Genomic DNA, 22,177 nt, shown 5'->3' with positions numbered 1-22,177 from the left:
TTTCCACAAGCTAAACCCATATCTAAAAATGGATGTCCTGATCTGAGAATGATGTTAAAGATTCGCATCAAAATCTTGGTAGAACTTGGAAACTCATGAAACGATCATTAGCAACACCAAAGCCGCCATCCTTATTTGCGCGTCTAATGGCGTCCTTGGTGGGATGATCAGTCAAGGAAGGTAGCCACCCACCCATTAAAAAATTCATTTGAAAATTCCACTGGCCTCATTTTTCTTCAAACAGTTCTAATTTAAATGGTTTGATAGTCTTTATGGCAAAGAAGCAATAGGTCAAATCTATGAAATGGGTCCAAAATTATAGTCAAAATGTAACCTGTCATTAATACAGATAAAATTAAAGATCGACTGACTATTTGAAAGAAAAGAGACTAGTTACGTACAAAAATCGGAACTCAATGTTTCATTTTCTGCTTTTGTGGATCCAACTTTAGATTGGATAAAAGGGGTGAGGTGGGAAATTTACAGGGCCTCCGAATTCTATCTATGGCTTTCCTTTACCAGAACTGATAAATGATTCCTAGATTGAACACGATCTATAGTAGAATCTAAGCTGAATGAGTTTTGATTTACATGTGGGGGGAGGTAAATATATTCCTTAAGAATAAGACCTAACCAAGCTGAAATTGACAAAAGATCTTTACTTGAAGAAACCACCAAAAAGGAACCTTGTTGGAGATTCCTGAGAAACTGATTTTGAGTCTTCAGGGTTGCCTTTAACTTTTAGTATAGTCTGCCCAATTACTTGCCGGATAAATTCTATGGTCTTTGAGTCAACAGGATAACCTGATGCATCACGAACATAGAATGTGTTAACGGCTTTGCCTGCTTTCGTTGTCACTTCTGCTCGGGCGACAGTGAGGCTATTCTCCCTGAAGATGCGAGTAACATCAGATAGCAACCCAACTCTGTCTGTTGTGCAAAGCTCTAGCTTCAAGCCCTGGAAGAGACGAGTTAATTAGAAAATATTAACCAGAGGGTTCCTTAAAGCAACAATAACACAGCAAAAATGTAAACGTCTGACAGAAGCAACCACATCATCTGTAAGGGAGACAACTACACATGAGATACCATAATTTGACAAAAGAGCCAGCAATGAAGCAACTAGAGATCTTTGACTTGAAAGTATGCAACAATGTTTTGATTATGACAACTTATATTACAATGTTTATGAATTCATGTTTACTGTACACAATATCATCACCAATCTATTTAAGTCGCATAAGATAAATTAACCACAAAAACGGCCCCGTAACTGTAAGCAAATTCCAGACAGACTAATTTATTTACAAGTTCTAGGATAAACACATGGAAAATGATTCCTTCACCCAATTTTATGTTCTTCTGCACCAACGCTAAATAAATGGTCTGAAGAAATCTTGATACTTTGATGCCATGAAATACATCATTAAAGTAAAATAATATGAATATCTGAAACAAAAATCAAGAATATACTCCCAAATTCTGATATATATGACATTGCACTCACCTCAGATACCCTTCTCTCAATTGCTGCTTCAAGACACTGAGTTACTCTTTGTCTCTCTGCTTCTGATTTAACAGGGGATCCATCTATATGCCGAATGTAATATTCCTAAAAAACACAAGATGTAATAAGCAAAGTGATTAGAACAAAATGAAATCAATACAAACAGAACCAACTTTCAATCCAAACTCATGAGAAGCAGCTAGGCAAAGAAAGAAGAAATGGCATTACCTGATAAGAGTCTGGCCCCTCGGTATCAATTTTTGCATGAAACACTACATAGTCCATATCTGTCAAGGTGCAAACCGTATCGAAGAGAAGTTTTGGTCTATCTTTACACCTAATGGTAACCGCTGAATAGTACTTATCATACCAATTAACAACATCCACATTAGGCCTTTGCCTGACATCCATGACATCATAACCTGTTCGTTCATAATCCCTATCAGCAAACATCATCTGGTGAAGCCTTCTCTCAGTATGTGTGGCTGAATGAGAGACTACAGTTTTGGCTAAACTTGATTTGTTGCTTCCCTTAAGTACAATGCAAAGAAGTGACTTTATCCTAGATAGCCTTTCTTGGTCAGTAATCGCGGTTCCTGTTTCCTCATCAGTCACTTGCATCACAGCTGCAGCACGAGTGTTATGTGTCCACACTTCAGCATTCACTACATTGCATTTAAGATGCCTAAGGACAGCACTCACTTCAGATAATAATCCTGGTCTGTCACTTCCTGTTAACTCAATTGCGGTGTGATCCATTGATTGCTTCAACCCAACGGATCTCATTGAAGATGAGAAGCAAGATTCTGGTCCAAGAGACTGAAGACAAAACCAAATAATCAGATTGGCATGTACCAAAAAAAAAAAAAAAAGCAGGAAAATGAGGGGGAAAATGTAAAATCAATTAAAATTTTTACTGCTCACCTTTGTAATATAATCTAGAATCCCTTCATCTAAGATTTTGTTTCCATCTTGATCGGTAACATTAAAAACTGGTAGCAAAAAAAAAAAAAAAGAAAGAGAATCATTTGACTACATGGTAGACAACTTGATAATTAAAAAAAAAAACTTTTAAAAGAGAGAGAGAGAGAGAGAAAGAGAAGGTATATCTTACCATCCATGAACCAATTGCCATCAGAAGATATGTAGGCTTTAGTAACGATAAGGTTAAGATCAGTAAGGATTTGTACAACTTCAAGAAGGATTCCATGTTTGTTTGCACTATCAACCTGCAGTACAAAATGGTATAAGTATCAAAAGCTACCACAAAAAAGGGGAGATGGTCAAAAAGTGCAAAAATAAATAAATAACAAAGAAAATTAAAAGGTCATACATGTATCACAGTTGCATTCTTGCAGGCTTCATTATCAATGACAACCCTGACAGGAAAGGTATGTAAATATTGCTTCAGGTTTCCAATAACTCTAATGAAAGTACAACAAAGAAGAAGATTTTTTGCTTACCTGGGTGGGTTCATTCTTCTAACGAATTTCTCATATTCATCCTCTAAAAAAGAAAAAAAAAAAAAAATCAGCCAATGACAGACACTCTAAGGATAGTACTTCAACAAAAGAGCAACCAATCAGAAACCGAAAAAAAAAAAACAAAACAAAACAAAAGCATATGCAAAATCTTAAAAAGGAATTTTTTTTGGGAGGGGTAAGGCCAATAAAAAAAAAAAAAACTTGAAAACATATATGAAGAAAACGAGGGCAGATGAGTCAGAAAGGAGGTTGGAGAGGTGGGGGTTAAAACTTGAAAACTTTCAGGGGAGAAACAAAAAGTAGAACAATTAAGACGAGATCAAAAGAAGAAACAGAATATTGACTAAACCAAGCCAAAAAAACGCGAATCAAGACTCGAAAAAGTCATTAACAGACATAACCGAAACCACCCATCAACCCCTGCCTCCACGTAAAGAAGAAGAAGAAAAACTATTCCCACCCAAACAAAGACATTGAAAAAGCTTGAAGAAAAACGAAAAACCCAGTACTAGAAATAAAGCACAAATACCATAGCATAAGCTTCCGGCTCTAAAAACTTCGAAATTTTGTCAGCATCAACAAAAAACAAACATAAACTAACAAAACCCACACTTTCAGAAAAACAGAGGAGATAGAATCAAAAGAGCCTACCCATTATAGCTTTTTTTTTTGAGAAATTTGTGATCTGGGATTAACCAAAGTTGCTCTCTTTCTTTGATTCTCTCAAGATTTTCTTTTCTCGAATGATGGTAATGAAAAACAAATGCAGAAATCTATTTCTATACTAAGAAAGAATCCTTAAGACTCTCCTGAATCACCCCACTCTCGTTAGGGTAACAAAAAAATTATTAGAAAATTTTGACAAATAATAATAATAATAATAATTCTTGAATCTGAATCAGACACACCCCGACACGATACTCCAAAAACCTGTAACTTCTATAAGTACCCGCTCCGCTTCTCTCTCTCTCTCTCTCTCTCTCTCTCGCTCCTTCTTTTATTTCTTCTTTTTTTCTTTGGCTTTTCGTTTTCCTTGATAAAATTTTCCACTTAAATAAGGAGAAATTTCATTCCTGCCTAGAGAACGGCGTAGTTTGGCAACGAGTCATGGCGGCGTACTTTAAAGAAAAGTTGAGCTGGCAGTGCCAAAAGTGCGCTTGTTTAGGCTGGGGTTTTAATTGAAATAATTAACCCACGTGTTAATTAAGGGGGTTTGAGATAGTTTTTTTTCCCAACTTAGGTACACTAAATTTTTATTTTGAAATAGAGGTTTTTTTTTTTACCTTAAATTAGACATTTTAAGCCTCATCAACACCATATAATTGTCTTAAGTGATCAAGTTGTCATTGTGGTAGTTGAGTTAATTTTATTTTTATTTTTTATCAACATTTTTGTTAATCATTTTTATCTAATTTGTTTGTACACTAAACAAATTAAAAGATAAATTATCAAATATATTAACAATGAAATTTTTTAATTTCACAAATATTGTTAACAAAATGACACATACTCTTAAAATAAATTTAAAAATAAAAATAATTAAAAAATAATATATATATCATTTTATCAATCCTGCTTATGATATTAAAAAATTCTATTAATAATGAAAAAATAATTTTTCAAATTAAAAACTATTTTCATGAGATGAAATCATTTTATTTTATTATTTTTATGAATTATCATTAATAATTTCACTTGTTCTTTGGCCTAAACATGTTGTGGTTTCCCTAATAAAAAAAAATGGCTTTGTTCGCTATCCAAAAGATAAAATCATGCTTTGCAAGGATTTGGGCGTCAATGGATTGAATTAATTTTGATGGATTATGTGAAAAAAAAAAGAAGATATTTGTTGATTTGATGATAGATGCATTTCATTGGGAATGTAGGTAGAGTATGAGTAGGATAGAGTATTTTTCATCCACATATTTAAATTTTTATATTATATCTATCTTCATATCTATACTCAATAAATATTTTAAATTTATCTATATCTCCATATATATTTAATAAGTATGGTAATCTTTATATTCTTAATTTAAAAAAAAATTAAAAATTAAAATTTTTTTGTAACTTTTTTTATTTTTATATTGTATATTTAGATTTTTTTATAAATATATATTAATATATATTTTTTAATAAAAATATATTAATTCAAATTAATCTAAAATAATAATTTATATTATTTAATAAACATTTTATTTACTAAATATGAAAATATAGATAAGGTATTGGTGTAAGATAGGTATTATATTACTTGTCACTATCTGTATACTTAATAAAAATTTAAAATCATACCCATCCTTATCTTCACACCCACAATATAATATTCATTCTCATCTCCGTTAAGATAAAAAATCAAAATTTTCATTTGATATAAATAAGATTAACATCCTTACATTTCATCTATTAATATATGGCAACACACACCACTATTGGTAATTTGTGTTGCCATATATCGATCCTAGATTAGACAAGGTTGTTCATGAAAAAAAGAGAAAAAAAAATATAAAAAATTGTTCATAACTTTGTTTTTTGTTGATACCATAATTTAAATTGACGTGTTGTAATTTAATTGGTTAATTTTAAAAATTATAGTTAACATGATAAATAAAGATAATCAAAATTATGTGAATAAAATTGTTGCCTATAGAGTTCAACTACAAACATTTTGATAATAGAATCATAATCATTATTGTCATCCAATATTCCTCTATTAAACACTTGTTGGACTTGACTTCACTATGTTAATTTATCATTAGTTTGTAGTTGAACTCAAAATTAGGTCTTTGACAAAATCAATCAAGGAAAAAAAACTTTTTGGCTTTTTATTTAGATCAATACCTTATTTGATTCATCTTTAGTGTTTGATATTTACAATTTAAACAAGAGATAACAATTAATGGCAAAAAAAAAAAAAAAAAAAACAAAAGATAACTATTATCTAAGATACTATATAGTTTTGAAAATTAAGATTTAAATTATTATAATCTTTATTGTTAATGATATAAAGAGACTTTTAAATTATAATAAAATATTTAATGTTGTATTTGAATTATAAATTTATTAACTTACGTTATATTCATTTTTAATATAATTAGCTCCAATCGATAATATGTAACTCATAAACAATTCTTCAATTATTACATTAATAAATAAATTTATAATTTAAATATCATTAAAAATTTTTAAATTTTAAATATTATATAAAATATTTTATTATAAGTCAAAGATTATTTGTAATATTAACACTAATCCTTATCTATTATATTAATGTTATAGGCCACTTGGTGTTTGATAAAAAGATTATTAATATGGTTCACTTTTTATTATAATTGAAGTTGTTAAAATTTAAATTTTAATTGTAAATTTTAAAATTTAGTATTTTATCAATAAACACTTAGATTAAAGTCAAATATAAAAAAAAGAAAGTTTGAAGTTTAAATTCTCTCTTTGAACTTTCTGGTGTACTTGCCAAAATAAATAAATAAAAAATCATTGCGTAGAATCAAAATGATTGTACTAGAAAAGAGAATCAAACTAGCTGATTATAGTTCCTTAATTGTTGATATATTCCAAATTTATTTCTCTAAGTTATTAATTAATGGTTCAATAATTCTTAAGAATATAGGAAATATATTTTATTCATTTTTTTTCTTTTTTTAAATTATTACCATCTGGGAAAATGATCTTCTTGACCACTTAATCTAAGGGTTTTAAATACATTTTCTACTAAATTTATGATTGAAATTTAAAGATTTTAAATTAAATATAAAAATAATAAAAATTAATTAAAAAAGCAAAAATATTTTGAACTAATTTCAACCATAAATTTAGTTAAAATATATTTAAAAACATTTAGATGAAGTAGTTGCAATTTTTTTTTTTTTTAATTATTTTTTAAGTAGTGGAGGAATCTTTCCTATAGTAACTTTTCTTTCTATTTCCTTTGTTTTTCCTCCATTTATTTCTATTTCTTTTGTTTAATTAAAGTTGAGATCTACCAAGTCATTGGCATGTAAAATTATTCATAAATACAATGTTTAAATTTAAACTAATGAAATTTTACCATATCTGGAGGGATAAAACAAATACTAATATGCACTTCTAATGTAAATATCTAAAAAAAAAAATACTTTATTTGTATAATATTTTAGTTGAATTTGAATATTTATCAATTAATTTTTTTCTAAAATTAATTTTATACATAAGAAATCAAACTCAATATACATATACATAAGAACATAATTTGTGTATCCAATTGTTCCAATGCTATGGATTTTATAATGTATAAAAAGTTGTCAATAAAATTTATAATGTATAAAGGCAACTAATGCCGGTCAATTTAAATGAGTAATGAAATTAATTCTGATAAAATTAAAAATAACGATAAAAATTAAATTAATTATCATAAAAAATAAAATTAAAATAAATGACGAATATACGTTGATTTTCAGAAAATTATGTGACCATTTTAGTTGGTTTAAGGTTTTGTATAATTGATCAACTTCGATGAATTACTTTGCACTAATACTATCTTTATTATCGCATCCTTTTAAATCATAAATACATTAAACTGATGTAAAAAAAATATGTTTTCTATAAGATCGTTGAAACAAAAATTAGGCTCGAGCAAAGCATAAAAAACCCTGACAGTATTGGTGTCGGTGCTGCATCGATTGGATGAGCACGTATTGGTTTCAGAAGCAGAAATTCCATGTGGCAGGTGCATTGGCAAGGAAGACAAACGATGGAGGGCGTGATCAGAGGCTACAATGACTGAGGATGTGTAACCAAGAACAGACCAGAAGAGGGAATTGGATTGAGAGGCAGCTGACAGCTGCTGGGAGAACCAAACTCTTTGGGAATTTATCTTCACCATCATTAACTTATAATTACAATGTTCCTATAAATGGTTTTTCCCATTTTCATGGGATTTCTCTGAACATGTAACCACATTCAACTTCTGTCCTAATCACCCATGTTTGAGGAAATGCATGTGGTCGTGCTTTCCCTAGGTTAAAGAAAGATAGAAAAGATGACTGGTATTGGAAATGACACCCCATTACTTCACAACTGCCCCAAGCATCTGGTTGCCACATAAATTAGGATTGACATTCATTCCATTAATAAATGTTTACACATATATTAATAAGTGATTGATTGAATTGATTAAAATTTATTTTTTTAATCAAAAGATTTTAGATTTTAATCTTATCAATAATTACTTATTGAAATAATCTCAAATGTATAATTTATAATCACTTATTTTAAACTGTTAAATATGACATATTTTATCTTAATTTAAAAGATTAAGTAATTCATTTGATTTTTGGTTTGAGTCTTATTGAATACAAGACTTACAGTCATTTATTTTAAACTGTTAGATATGATACATTTTATTTCGATTTAAAAAATTAAATAATTTATCTAATTTTAAATTCGAATTTTATCGCTAATCATTTGTTGATATTATATCGAATACATAATTTATAATTATGTATCCTAAATTGATAGATATAATACATCTTATTTTTCTTTAAAAGATTAAATAACTTATTTATCATAAAATTTTCATACGAAAAAAATATTTGAGCACATGCATTCGGCTTTGTATATGTGATTGGTGCATGTATGGTGATAGTCCATGCTTATTTCTCCGATGAACCATACAGACTAGGAATCAACCATGGAGATTCTGATTTTTTATTTTTTTTATATACTTCTTGTTATTAATGAAAACAGAAACTTAGTCATATCCCTATTATTTTTTAGACGTTCTCACAATCAGTAGTGATAATATCTGGAACAAAAGAAATCAGAATTTCCCATCAAATGCAATACCTTTCAGATCCAACACAATCGATAATCACTGGCCCTCCGGTCTGTTTGACGTCCCTATCATTCAAGCAGACACAGAACCACGTGCCACTCTCCATAACCATATAAAATCATCATTCAACACCTTCTCTCCCAAACGTGCTGTCAACCACCAGTCCAATTGTCCCTAAATCCAAATATTAATATGAATAATAAAAATTAAACATAAAATTTAATTAATTATTTTTAAAAATTAATATTTAATAATTTTATTTTTTTATTTTTTATCTCTAATATAATAAATAATAATTTGCTTAACACTAATTAAGTACTATTTAAACACTAATAAAATCGATCATTAAAATCTAATTAAAGATAATTAAGTACTATTTAAAGATTAAATCGATCATGTTTGTATATTACCCATTGTTAATCATTAATAAAAAGGTTAACTAATGATATTGATTAAGAAAATATTTAAAGAAGAAAATATATGATTGATACATTATTTTTTTTTTAATTTGACGAAAGCAATGAATCAAATATAAACAAATTCAAAATAATAATTTAACTATCCTTAACCAATACACGTATTTTAAATAATTAACAATTAAAACATAAGGGTTTGCTAAAAAATTAGGTTTTTTTTTATGCCTCGTTTGATAAACGCTTGCATTTTTTTTCTATTTATATTTAGCTTTCCATTCTATTTTTCTTAAATACACTTTATCTTAATTTAAGAAACAAAATAATTTATTTATTCAAACTTTATATTTTCAAAGAAAAACGTGTAAAATGATCCAAAGTATGAGGAAAAAAATAAATATTTAAAGTGAAAAGTGAATGTGGGGACTGAAACAGATGCACCGACCGACCTCTTCGTCATTAAAGCATACTGATCTTTTTTTTTTTTTAATTTTTAATTCTTTGGGAGTGGCAAAGGTGCACGTGACAGGAGTCAGAGCGCGGACCCTGTGAGCAGAAATTACGTTTGGAACCAGCGTTGCTTATTCGTTTGTTAAAATTTTGTATTTAATGTTTCTGTTGAAAAACGAGTTTTTTGTCGGCTCAAATTTTGACCCGTATTTTGAGGAACGGGTCCTTGTTCAAGGTCTTGAGAAACGACGCAAGATAGGAAAGCTCCACCAAATTTTGTTCTTCCTAATTTTTTATTTTTCATATTTTCAAAATATTTATTTAAATATATATATTTTTATAACCAGTTATTTTTTAATTGAAACTTTTTTTTTTTTCATTTCAAAATTTATGAACAAGGTGAAAGTGAGATCATAAATATGATAATTTAAAATATGAAATGATAATAAGATAAAAAATAATATAAACAAATAATATAATTCAAAATTTAAAAAATTATAAATAAATTTAATAAAATTAAAAATTTATATTTTATATTTTTATGTAGATATTAATTATAATATATAATTTTTATATAAAATATAATATTTTATATAATATAAAAACATGAATTATTAAATTGAAAGTGGGTTGGCCCCCGAGGTTTCTAGATGAAAAGGAGAGCATGTATTAAATGAAACGACAAGCAGGCCACGTTCTCGGCTACAGATTGAGGGTTGGGAGTCCCGCAAAGGAGTGGTCCCAAAGGGCCAAACAATAGTAATAGGCATAGGCCCATAAGCCGTCTTTTGTAGATATCCCAATCCCGCAACGCACCCCCATAACTGGTAGGAAGAAAGAGGACTCAGTACTCAATCCAACAAACGAATTCCAATTCACACCCAAACCAAAAAGTATATCCACCTAAGGAGAAAGATGACTTGTGTCCAAAGCTGTCGGGCAAAAAAAAAAAAGGATGTGGATCTCTACCCATATTTTGTTCAACGTTTTGTTGTTGAGAAAAGAAAAAAAAAAAAAAGAAGTTCCATTGCTTGGTCTATAATTATTCCCTCAGCTGAAGGTAGCATTTTGGCTGCAACTCTTTTTTTAATCAATGTGTATTTGATAATTTTTTTTAATGAAAAATTAGTTAATTATATTAAATAAATAAATTAACCAATTAATATATAATTTTGTTAAATTTAATATAAATTAAACAAACCAATTTGTAGAGGTGTTTATTTGATTAATTCGGTTAATTTTAAATCGAATTATTTAAAATCGAATTAATATAATTATATTATTTTAATTAATCGAACTTAATTTATAAATTTTAAAAATTAATCAATTAAATTTAATTTGGTTGATTGGATAAATTTTTTTGGTTAATCAAATAACAAATATATTTAAATTAAATTATATTTTAAACTCTTAATTTATCATATTTTATACAAATTAAACAAAATTATTTAACAAAATATTTAAATACTAAAGTATTATGTTAAAAATTTTAACAACTTATAAAATAAAATGATTAATTTCATGCATTTGTTATTTTATGTTTAAATTATTTTATATTTCGATTAATTTAATTTTTGAATCGAATTAACTGAAAATAAAAATTTTTTAAAATTATTTTTTTTAATCGTTCGAAATTAATTTAATAATTGATCGATTAATCGAATTAAATCAATTTGATTGATTAATTTAATTAAAACTAAATTATGAACACTTCTTATCCATTCATGATAACATTTGAACTTAAATCTCAAAGTTTCAAAACTTTTTCCTTATAATTAACTCAGTTTTAAACTGGATTAATTAATATCATCCAATAATGTTTTACCTTGATTAAAAAATGGTTCCAAAATTTTCATTTAATGAATGAATTAAAACGAAATCTATCTACACACAGGATTTTATAAATAGCATGCATTGCTGGATCACTCAAAGGTCATGTAAACTGAACGTCAACAACTGCCATACGAACAGCCACAAAGCAACCAACCCAACAACTCGATTAATATTATCGTCCACGACTATCACATGAAAATTGCATTTGTTAACTTCGAGAACCTTAACTAATTGTAGTTACTAACTATATTTTTAGATGTGGTCACAATATCACTTGTCACGATCCCACAATTCAATAGGAGACATAAAAATTTTTATATAAAAAATTGTAATTTAAAAATAAAAAAATTATAAACATTGATATTTAAAATTTAAATTTATTAAATTATATCTTTTAAGTTTTAAAAAAATTGTATTAATTAATTAAATTAAATAAAACACGAAATTTTTACGAATTTGTCTTTAAAAATATTTTGTTAATTATTACCACATTGAAGGATTTGATACTTATGCAATTTAAAAAGTTCACTTTTTTTATATATATATGTACCATCCATAAAAAAAATGACAAGTATATATATTTTAAATTTATTTTAAGAAATGATCAAATCTGAAATTAAAATTTTCGTTTTCGTTTTAAACTTTCTCTGTTTCTCAGAAGTGCAAATTAAAAGGAAAATTAGTATTAATTCTAATAAAATCCAAGCCTACAATGTTGAATCTATTTGATAGATTTTTGCATCAACCCTAACCTTTCTGTCATTCAAATGTTGTTGTTTTCTAGGCATAAAAAACACGATGAACACGAAAGAAATTCTATGGTTTTCCTCCTTGATTTGCTGCCAAAGTAAGGTGGGTGAGGAGATTTGTTGGTTGAGAGGGTGGTAGCCGGCCCAAAGATATTACGCCTTTAATTTTCATCTTTTTAAAGCAAATTTTGAATTCTGAAATTCTAATCAAACACCAATTATGGTGGACATAATTAGAGTCCCAAATCGTCTTTATAGGCTTACAGCTGTTTTTTTTTGTTTTTTTTTTTATGGAATTTATCACGTGTGACAATGATTATTAATGGTGAGTGAGTACCACATAAAATATTAATTAGCCACATTTCTATTTCAACCAAACTTAAAAGAAACGACTCAATTGAGATATTATTTATTTTACAAAGAGATTAGAGTTTAGGATTAAAAAAAATCACGGGTAGTATAATATGAATTTTAAATTTATTAGATATTATATTTTAAAATTGATTATATAAATTATTTAGACTAAATAATTCTAACCCTTACTTATTACTTTTTAATTATCCCTTCACGAAATCCTTATAATCATTAATATCAATTAATACATCAATTAAAGAAGAATAATATAATTAGTTGATTCATATAACGCTAGCAGTGAACTTCCTTAGCCCATGATTTACACATTGTGCATACGACATATTGTGAAACTAAATGTAGATATTTTTTGGTAAAAAAAAAATGGAAGGTAGAAGAATTGTTTAATATTTTAGATCAAGATAAAATATATCATATCTAACAGTTTAAAATAAATTATTACAAATCATGCATTCGAAATGATTCTAACAAATTTAAAACTCAAATCCAACATTTCATCGAAAAAAATAAATTTAACCGATTGATTTAACTTCTTGTTGATGAAACTAAATGTAGATTGATGTTTAGCTCAAGCGCTATATATTGTATTAAATTATCGGATCCAAATTATATGACTTCTAACTATTTAAATTTAATTTACCAGTGGTAAATGGCTTGTAAACTAGTTGTGGAACCAATCCTTTGTGCTTGTATGGACGGAAGACCAAATTTGATGAACGCTCTGAGCCCTGAGGCTTAGTTTTCCAGGGCTTTCTTTCCAATAGCCCAAAGGCCTGAACATGCCCCATGTCATATTTTTATAGCCCAGTGTTTGATATAAACCCAATATTAATTCATCAATGTTATCTACAAACTCATCATGTCATCATTTAGCAGATCAGAGCAGGTTTTGAAACCCAATCTTCATCTCCTGTATTTTGGATCATTTCCACATCAACGGGCAGATCAAACGATTTTCATATAAATTTGATGCTTCCAAACAGACTCCAGATGAATTGTTTCCCTAGAAGCATTTGCAGAGTCTAGCTTGCAAGGTAAATTCATGCAGCTTTAACAAAGTGCAGGCAGAAATAACAGTGGCGAAAGCATAAGCCTTAAAGATCTTTTGAGTGATACAAGCATCTACACAAACTTTTTCTGAAGTTCTCCAAAGTTGTTGTATCTAGAGCAAAAAATCTCTCCTCCAGCCAAGAACAACTGCATGAAGGAGTAAATGAAGTTACCAGCATGCCACAAAGTGATGAAAACAAACAGAAGGAAAAAGAGGCTTAGAGAAGCAGGAGTTACTTTCATAATTCCACATCAGACACTCCCAATAAGAAGGAACTTGGATCGCTGGATCCTAGAAGAGGAGTGTATTCTGATCCTCTCACACGGACACTAAAGCACGCTGCAACAAAAAATTGTATAAGGGATCCAGCAAAAGAATTATCATGTACATACAAGTCGTGGGTGGATGATTTTCAACTCTTTACAGATCCTTAGATATTCAACACACATATAAAAACAAGAAATAATTTTAATTCTAGGCATCAGATAGAGTGTGAATGTGCATTAGGTTAATAAAGAAATCTTTCATAATATAATTCATGATGATTTTGGACAAGAAAACCAATATCAATATTACCATTCTCTATTTTCACTACACTTTGGAGCATTGTATCCATCTTTAACTTCATGTCCAAACTATCATCCATAAGTGGGACAACAAGAGTCAATTCCCTGTAAATATCACGTACAAACCGGCATATCCTCTCAGCAAATTCTACTTCACCATCAGATATTCGACCAATTGCTAACCGCATCAGCTCTCCTGTCAAATCTGCAAGCTGTAAAAGACGAGTAAACAACACTTCAATCATACATTCATGTGCATGTGTCTGTATGATTGGTTCTGTGTGTTAGACGACTGTGTATATGCATGTCAAATTCAGAATTTCTTATGCGTATGCTGGAATTAAGTAGGCACTACTTTAACAGAAGATATAGTGATATAAAAACATATTTGCATCAAATATTTTCATCAGCCTCTGCCTTCAAAATGCAGATACAAAAAGTAAGTAGCATAAAATTCAGCCAGCTACCCCCAAGAGATAGTCAAGGAGATTAATTTGCAAAGGCTCAAGTGATGGATCACTAAGTGGTAATAAACTAGCATTTATCTCATCAAGCTTCAAAAGAGTTCCAGTTTGGCAGAACTTGAAGAATGTTGCAGCTTCAACATACTCTTGTACCTGCAAAGACACAAGCATAATAAGTCAACTCAGTTGTTTCTCTTCGGCACTAAAGTATTAGAGAACAAGATGCCACCCCAGGAGAGTATGCTCGCCGAAGCTTCCAAAAATCAGTCCCTTGCAACTCTTTCACCAGTCGGGACATATGCTGATCAGTCACTGCTGCTAAATCCTTTTCTGCCTTTTCCAAAACTTCCTCCTTGTTGTTTTTACTGATTCTGTCATTAAGCAAACATTGTAGCTAGATAAGAATGCAGAAGAAAATCAGAGGAAAGTATATATCATATGAACCAAATTGAAAACAGTTCACTTTAGTGAAGAAACAGACTTCATACTGATAAGGAAAATTGATACTAAATACCAGCAAGTAGTACAATGTATTCCAATTGACTAATCGCATTAAGAAGTAGATAAATTGGCAATTGCCAAAAGAAAATATTATAGCATCAAAATCTTTGAGCAACAAAAAATGGTGACCAAATAAGTTTCAATATTACCTGTGCACCTGAAATATGACTTTTTTACTATTCATAGTCACATCACGACTGGCTTTTACCACCCTTTCCCGTTTTTCATTCTACAAACACAATTTGGGTTAATGAGTCTTTGGATAAAAGCATCTTCAATAATCAAGTAAATGCATGTAGAAAAGAAAACCCCATGATGCCAGGTAACTGTGTAGCTTATACATGACTTGCAAGTAACCAACTTCCCAACAAACCCAAATCCAACTCTCTTCCAAACAAGTTTCAATGCTAGAACAAAGGGCCTCTAAGTCCACAATCGAAGAAGTATTTGTTATTTCCTATAACAACCATTTTCACCCTTTGTCCTGTGGAAATGAGGGTATAACGCTTCAAACTTGTTATCTTTATAGGCCAACTCATTACTTTATGCTTCCTAGGTCATGATTTTGACCCTTTTAAAGACCCAAATTTCAAAAATCTGAATACGTATAAAAGAATTTCAGGGAATCTATGCGACCCAAGCTGGAGCAAATTACAAGGAAAATGAAGATGAAAATTGGTGAAAAAGAGAAGGAAAATTACAAGGGCATTGAGATAATCAGTGTAGATAGAAAAAGCGTCCTTGATGGAGGAATGGGTGCTCATTGTATTTGCTCTTTTCACTGAACTCTCCAACGCCAAAGAAGAATCAGCCGCTTATTGAATTTTTTTTTTTTTTAAATTTGGAGTGCAAAGAAAGAATTAGCCAACAATAAAATAAAAAAAGAAAAAAGAAAGAAAGAGGGAGATAAAAATCATAATTTAAAAAAAAAAAAGAGAGAGAGAGCTTAGGGTTTACCAGAAGGAGGGAGGCGCTGGGGTTTGATTTTGGAGTTGGTAGCCATCAGCCACGACACCGATATCCTTCGAGATACTGCCGAGGAAGAATACAACCACAACATCTGTTCTTTTGCCACCTATTTCTTCTGTATGGGCTTTCACTTTTTTTTTCCCCACAATTTTACATTTTTTTTCTTTGTTATTAAAATTTCTAAAAACATTTCAAACTATTTTATTTGTAATTTTTAACTTTGACTCGTCAAAGCCCGTTGGCTTGGGCACCTGGTGGACAGAAATGAGTGAGCAATTTAGATTTGATTAGAAAAAAATGTTAAAGAACGAAAAAAATAGGTTTGAGCGAAGGATTGGTTCGATCAATCGATTTAATTTTTATAAAAATTGAATCGATTGATATACATATAAAAAAATTTTAAAAATTGTATTGAATTAAAGGGATTGATTTCGATAAAATTTTTTGAACAAGTTGATTTTAATTTTAATTTTTTGTATTAAGTATATTTCTGTCATATTATTAGATATATTTATATTATATTTTTTTAATTATTTATTTTATATTAAATTAAATATTTTAATTTATTCGATTTAAATATTTTTAAATAAAAATAGATCATTTTAATCATTTAAATCAAAATAATAATCAAAATATTTATATAATCTGAATTATTCGATTTGATTTTTCTTAAAAATTCATTTTTTTCAATTTTAATGTAACTTTTGCTTAAAATTATTCTGTATTATAATTAAAATTTTTAAATTTTTTAATATTTTATTGTAATTAATTAAAATTTTAAATTTTATTTTAATTAATTTCTGAATTATAATTTATTAAACTTAAAAAAAATTAAAGAAAAAGGAAAAAATAAAAGTTATTTTATTTAATTATATATATTAATTATTTTATGTAACAATTTTTTATTTATTTTAACAGATGCTTCTGATTCTGAACCTCACCTCTTTAAATCCTACAATCACGACGCAAAAATTCGTACTAAAAGCAAAAACATGGTGACATTAATAGTAGCCACAACCACCGATCCGGCCTCAGTCAACCCGGCCACGGCCCTCTTAGCCATGCCCGGTTGGATCCCCGGTCCCTCTTTGTTCCAGGTTCCTTCTTTTATATCACATTTTTAACAAAACAAAGCAAAACAAATTATTTTATTTTATTTATTTTTTAGTGTTTCTTTTTGTTATTAGGACATAAAAAGCTTTACTAATCAAAACGTGCGATTTCTTCAACACGACAAAAGCATTGTCGAAGAGGACGATTTGGATCACCGTTGGGAAGAAGCCACCGGCGAGGCCGTCGATGAGGTCATTTTCTTCAGTAAACACACCGCCGTTTCTAATCGCCCTGCTCTCACTGTTCACCCAATCGGTATTTGAAAAAAGATTACATCTTTTTTATTTTCTTTTATTTCTTGAGATCAAAACCAGAGATTCAAACACTTGTTATTTTTTGTGCATGTGAAATGTAGGTGTGCCTCATTTGCGTGAAGGAGATGCTCCGCCGCAGGGTGGGAGGCCTGGTTGGGCGGCTCCGCCTAATCCTAGGATAGGGCCCTGGCTTAGGCTTTTGAAGATTATTGCCCAATCTCATAATTTGGTTCCTGAATTTGAGGTCATTTTAATTTATTTTATTATTGCTAGAACTATTCCTTTTTATTTAACTATTTTTGTTTAATTTGGTTATAGATAACTTTGGAGGCTACACATCATGGACCTATAACAACTAAACCAACTATGTTCCTTGAGATTGGTAATGCAGTATCTTTTATTTTTGTTCTATGTCAGTAGTTTAGTTAAAGCTTCATTTGTTTCACATTTACTTCAAGCTGGCCTCAGCTGTCCTTATATTTTGCATCGAAATCATTTCTTGAAGGAAATTTATGGTGAAATTTGACAAGAAAAATCAATAGATTAATAATTTAATGTAAAAGCGGCTATCTTGGTTGACATGGGATGGGATGAGTGTTGCATTTCCTTTTATGAAGTTGGGATCATATTCTTATGTGATTAGCAATTCAGAGTTTCTTTGAATTGATTTAAATGGTGACTCTTTGCCAGTCAGGTTTGGGTTGTTGTTTTAAGGATAAATATGTAGTTAGTATACCCACACATGCAATCCAACTGAGGTGTAAAACTGATATAAGGATATGAATTTTGTCTGACTTCTTCATCTGCTACTTCATTGAGGCAAACTTTACCCTCCTCTGATATTACTAAGCATGCATCTCATTGTTTATGCATTGTCACTCATTGAGTGTGAGATCATCATTGGCACTACACTCAAGGTGTGACTCTTTTGCTTTTAAATTGATTGCTACCAAAAGGAAGAATGGTTTATGTTTCTGTGTTTACTTGATTCCAAGTGGAAGAGTTTTTAAGTTGTTTTATATTTGGACTCATAAATTTTTGTCTGCTTGATGCTGATAACCTTACTATACTGCAAAATAATAAAGCTCCTGTTTTGAAAGTTCTACAATGAGTGTTTAGAATTTAATTTCTTTCTTGTTTTCTCTGTGTTTGATATGGTTGATATAGGCAGTACAGATGAGTACTGGAAGAGGAAAGATGCTGCTCAAGTCATTGCTCTAGTTGAGTATATATTTATTATATTTCCTGTTTGAAGAATTAGTCACTAGGACACTCCACTTATTATCATGCTTTAACATTTTTATACTCTCAATATGATGCATGGAATTCATGGTACTATGTTGGAAGTGATAGGCTTTGTTCCCTAACTTTTTCTGTTTGTGCTTGAAGTTAGTTTGGGAAGGACTTGGGCTTGGAGGTGGTGATGCAGTTGGAAACTGGGGCAGGTACTGTCCAAATAACTGACCTAAAGATAATTAGGCTTTTCTTGATGCTCCCACTACTATTTGTTTGCTTTAACTCGGTTATGCTTGAAAATTCCTATAATTGTTAAAGGAGCAGTTAGTGTTACCTTATTTTCTGGCATTCCCTCTTTGCTTTGTTTATCATAACAAAGAGTTTCTCATTCATGATAATATGCCTTGCATTAATAAAGTAACCCGGTCTTTATAAATTTTTTATATTCAAGGGAGAATGATAAAAACAAAGTTCTTCTTGGAATTGGTGGTGGACATTATGCTCCTCGACACATGGACATAGTCGTGTAAGTTACTTTTATCATTATGCTAAACTTTTAAACATGCCTCTTAAGTTTTTTATTCTCCTGCTGTTTTCCAGGAAAAAGAAAGGGAGGGCTATTGAAAGAGGTTTTGTTTTATTCACTATTAATAACCTTTTCTTTGTGTGTGAACTACTAACTGCAGAAAAGATGGTGTTTGGGTGGGCCACCTGCTTTCTGGATATTCATTGCCAATGGAAGATCCAAGTCAGTCAAAAGTTAATGGAAATACTGACAGTATTGGTGGAACCTGGAGGGAATCAATTAAAGTTGCATTTGAGGCTACAAAATCAGCGTTCCCTGGTGGGGAAGTTTTGGCACATCTTGATCACAAGTAAGTTAACAGATAAATTTTTTGCATGACGTCATGTCTCTATGTTTTCATTCGTGTATTATTAATCTAGAAATATGTTTTAAGTATTTGGCTTCAGCTAGAAGCAAGTAAGGATGGAGTCTCTCCGGGAGTTATATGTAGGTTTTAGCTCAAGAAAAAGAGTCTGCTTAATATCTAAGAGCCTAGCTGGATTTTTTTTGTGCAACAGATACTGACTTGGTGTTAGTGAACATTGAAGTTTGGCTTGGGGATATGAACAGGTCAGAAGTAAGGTGTATAAAGTAATAAAAATAGTCTTTGATTGCCTTATTTCTTCTGCCTTTCCCAGCGTCCCCTTTCTTCTTTTTCTGGGAAAGGATCATAGATCCTGCTTACCAAGACACTTTGGAGTCATTTGGGTGGTTGCTCATAGAGATTGAGATGAACAAAGTTTTCTTTTTGTTAATAAAAAATAATCACTTTTCTGCTCACACTTAGAGGAACTATTGCCATAATAAGAAAAAAAAAAAAAAAAAAGGATGGTGGGCTAGGTTTGGAAGGAGAGAAGAAGTAGGGTCAACTATGCCTTAGTTTCCCCCGATAGGGCCCTGGTGTATGTCAAAGTTGCGAATAACATCTTAAACCTACAATTTCAGATTCTGAGATAACTATGTAATGCCATTTTTGGTACAGATCATGTCAAAGTTGTGAATAATATCATAAAGTTAAAATTTCAGCCTCTGGAGTCTGGATAACTAAGTGATGTCATTTGGGATTAGTTCACATGGATTGTGGAAGGGGTTCTAGATTCAAGTCATAGAGCACTTTTCATTTAGAAACGCTTACGTAAACCTTATTGGTTCTAAATTGTTTTTATGAGTCAGTGCTCCATTTGGGAATGATTGCAAAAGCATATGATTGCAAACAGAGTACATAGTGACTCCTGGATTTTCCGTGGTCACTTATAACAATTCTCATTGGCTGCTTGACAGAGTGGGCTCTAAGTGATTGCTGAAACCCAATTCCTTGTCCAGTCTGCACCTGTGTCTGTTGACAACTGGTGAAAGTTAATAAGGGGATAAAAGAAAATAAGAGGTGAAAAAATCAGTAGTAGAGACTTTAAATGTGTTTCAATTATTCTCTGCCATAAGTTCTCCTGCTCGAGCACGTCTTAGATGCTTAGCACAACGCCCATTGATGCTTATTCATGATTTCAGGAGTTTCAAGAGCTGGCAGAAAAATGCAATATTTGCATTTTTAGGTGAGCAGAACATTAAAATTGGCAAGCCAAATGATTTCATCTGATTGATATCGGGTTTTTGGATTCACCACATTTCCTAGCGATAGCTGTTATAGGGATTTTCTTCGATTCAGCGGCATCTAAACAATTTTGGTCATGACGCAAGGCCTTTACCACATTTAAGGATGAATGACGTGGAAGAGCAGCTTGGGTGAGGATGATCAGAAAAAAGCGTTGCTGACATATAATTGCTTCGTGCTTTATATTTGGTTATTAAGACCTGTTTTACCTTGTTCATTTGTAGTTACAGCATGTTGAATGAAATTGTATCAAGTAATTAAATAGTTTTATATTTATATCTTGCTGCATTTTTTGCAGCTGCATGCGGTAGCAAATCACTGATCATGAATACCTATGGCACTATTTGTTAGCATTACGCTTATGGTCAGAACTCTATTGATATTACAAGTCATTAGTGTTCGAACCCAATAAATAAAATGCCACGTATTTAGAATTTGGGGTTTAATCTAAATGATTAATATATATTTATAAAGCGGTGAATTTTCACTAGGTTGGATTCGATTTATAACAATTTTTCCTATTTTTTTTCCATGTAGCAAAAAATACATATTTATTGCTGGTTTTGAGTAAGTGTAATTGATCGAATTTGAATCGATATAATATGAAGTTTAAGTTTAAGTTTGACTTTTAATTTGAGGCTTAAAATACAATTTGAGTTTGATGATATTTTATTGTTTTAGTTCAAATTTGACTCGAAATAAAAATTAAATAAAATTAAATTACTTAAATTCGTTGATTAGATTTAATTAATATGTAAAAATAAATTTAATTTTATATTTGATAAAAATTTAATTATTTATATTCGGATTTAAAATATTTTATTAATTAAAATAATTAAAATATAAAAATTTAATTACGTTTATGAGTTATTCAAATAAAATATAAAAATATTTAAATTCATTTTGATTAATAAGTTATTTAAACTTAATTTAATAATAATTAAATTAAATTAAATTTTTATTTGTATCTAATTTGAATAGCTTACAAATTTTAATATATTATTTATAGTTTTAAGTTTGAAAATCATAAGTTTTGTAATCGGAAATTTTTATATTTTAAAATTATTAAGATTTGAATTTTAATTATTAAAATTATGAGTGATACTTTTTATTTATAAAATAGTATAAATACTACCTCTTTCCTATCAACAAATCATATCAATAAAATGTTAAAATAGCTACAGTTTCTTTTAAATCCTGCTGCCAACATT

General features: G+C 29.7%; 3 protein-coding genes across 6 annotated transcripts; 1 reads left to right on the top strand and 2 right to left on the bottom strand.

The window, feature by feature from the left end:
• Positions 1–287: 287 nt before the first annotated feature.
• Positions 288–4,017, bottom strand: LOC111318229 (ACT domain-containing protein ACR4-like). Of its 2 annotated transcripts, none has more exons than XM_022920965.2 (8): positions 3,643–4,017; positions 2,971–3,013; positions 2,841–2,886; positions 2,622–2,736; positions 2,432–2,499; positions 1,736–2,326; positions 1,508–1,612; positions 288–958 (listed from the first exon to the last, which is right to left on the bottom strand). In XM_022920965.2, the coding sequence occupies exons 1-8, from the start codon at positions 3,644–3,646 to the stop codon at positions 659–661; spliced, it is 1,272 nt and encodes a 423-aa protein (XP_022776700.1). In that variant the 5' UTR covers positions 3,647–4,017; the 3' UTR covers positions 288–658. The 2 variants fall into 2 exon arrangements, with proteins under 2 accessions (XP_022776700.1, XP_089611738.1); XM_089755612.1 differs by having other exon boundaries at positions 3,900–4,017.
• Positions 4,018–13,563: 9,546 nt separating this feature from the next.
• On the bottom strand, positions 13,564–16,366 carry LOC111318228 (Translin family protein). Of its 2 annotated transcripts, none has more exons than XM_022920964.2 (8): positions 16,178–16,366; positions 15,922–16,034; positions 15,370–15,449; positions 14,949–15,090; positions 14,723–14,872; positions 14,266–14,467; positions 13,926–14,028; positions 13,564–13,835 (listed from the first exon to the last, which is right to left on the bottom strand). In XM_022920964.2, exons 1-7 carry the CDS (start codon positions 16,278–16,280, stop codon positions 13,928–13,930), a joined length of 891 nt encoding a protein of 296 aa, XP_022776699.2. In that variant the 5' UTR covers positions 16,281–16,366; the 3' UTR covers positions 13,564–13,835; positions 13,926–13,927. The 2 variants fall into 2 exon arrangements, with proteins under 2 accessions (XP_022776699.2, XP_089611729.1); XM_089755603.1 differs by having other exon boundaries at positions 15,922–16,001.
• A 734-nt stretch (positions 16,367–17,100) lies between these two features.
• Positions 17,101–21,242, top strand: LOC111318227 (D-aminoacyl-tRNA deacylase-like). 2 transcript variants are annotated; one of them, XR_016334221.1, is made up of 10 exons: positions 17,101–17,286; positions 17,377–17,557; positions 17,658–17,800; positions 17,875–17,938; positions 18,724–18,776; positions 18,946–19,001; positions 19,244–19,318; positions 19,479–19,667; positions 20,639–20,741; positions 20,864–21,242. XR_016334221.1 is itself a non-coding variant. In XM_022920961.2 (9 exons), exons 1-9 carry the CDS (start codon positions 17,182–17,184, stop codon positions 20,949–20,951), a joined length of 954 nt encoding a protein of 317 aa, XP_022776696.2. In that variant the 5' UTR covers positions 17,105–17,181; the 3' UTR covers positions 20,952–21,242. The 2 variants fall into 2 exon arrangements, 1 of the variants encoding a protein (XP_022776696.2); XM_022920961.2 differs by lacking the exon at positions 20,639–20,741 and having other exon boundaries at positions 17,105–17,286.
• The last annotated feature ends 935 nt before the right edge of the window (positions 21,243–22,177 follow it).

This window comes from Durio zibethinus, chromosome 2 (genome assembly GCF_047325235.1).
Source record: "Durio zibethinus cultivar Kanyao isolate XHJ-2024 chromosome 2, ASM4732523v1, whole genome shotgun sequence".
NCBI classification, from domain to species: Eukaryota; Viridiplantae; Streptophyta; class Magnoliopsida; order Malvales; family Malvaceae; genus Durio; species Durio zibethinus.
Note: the sequence above shows the minus strand (reverse complement) of the source record. Positions and strands in the feature narration are given on the sequence as shown.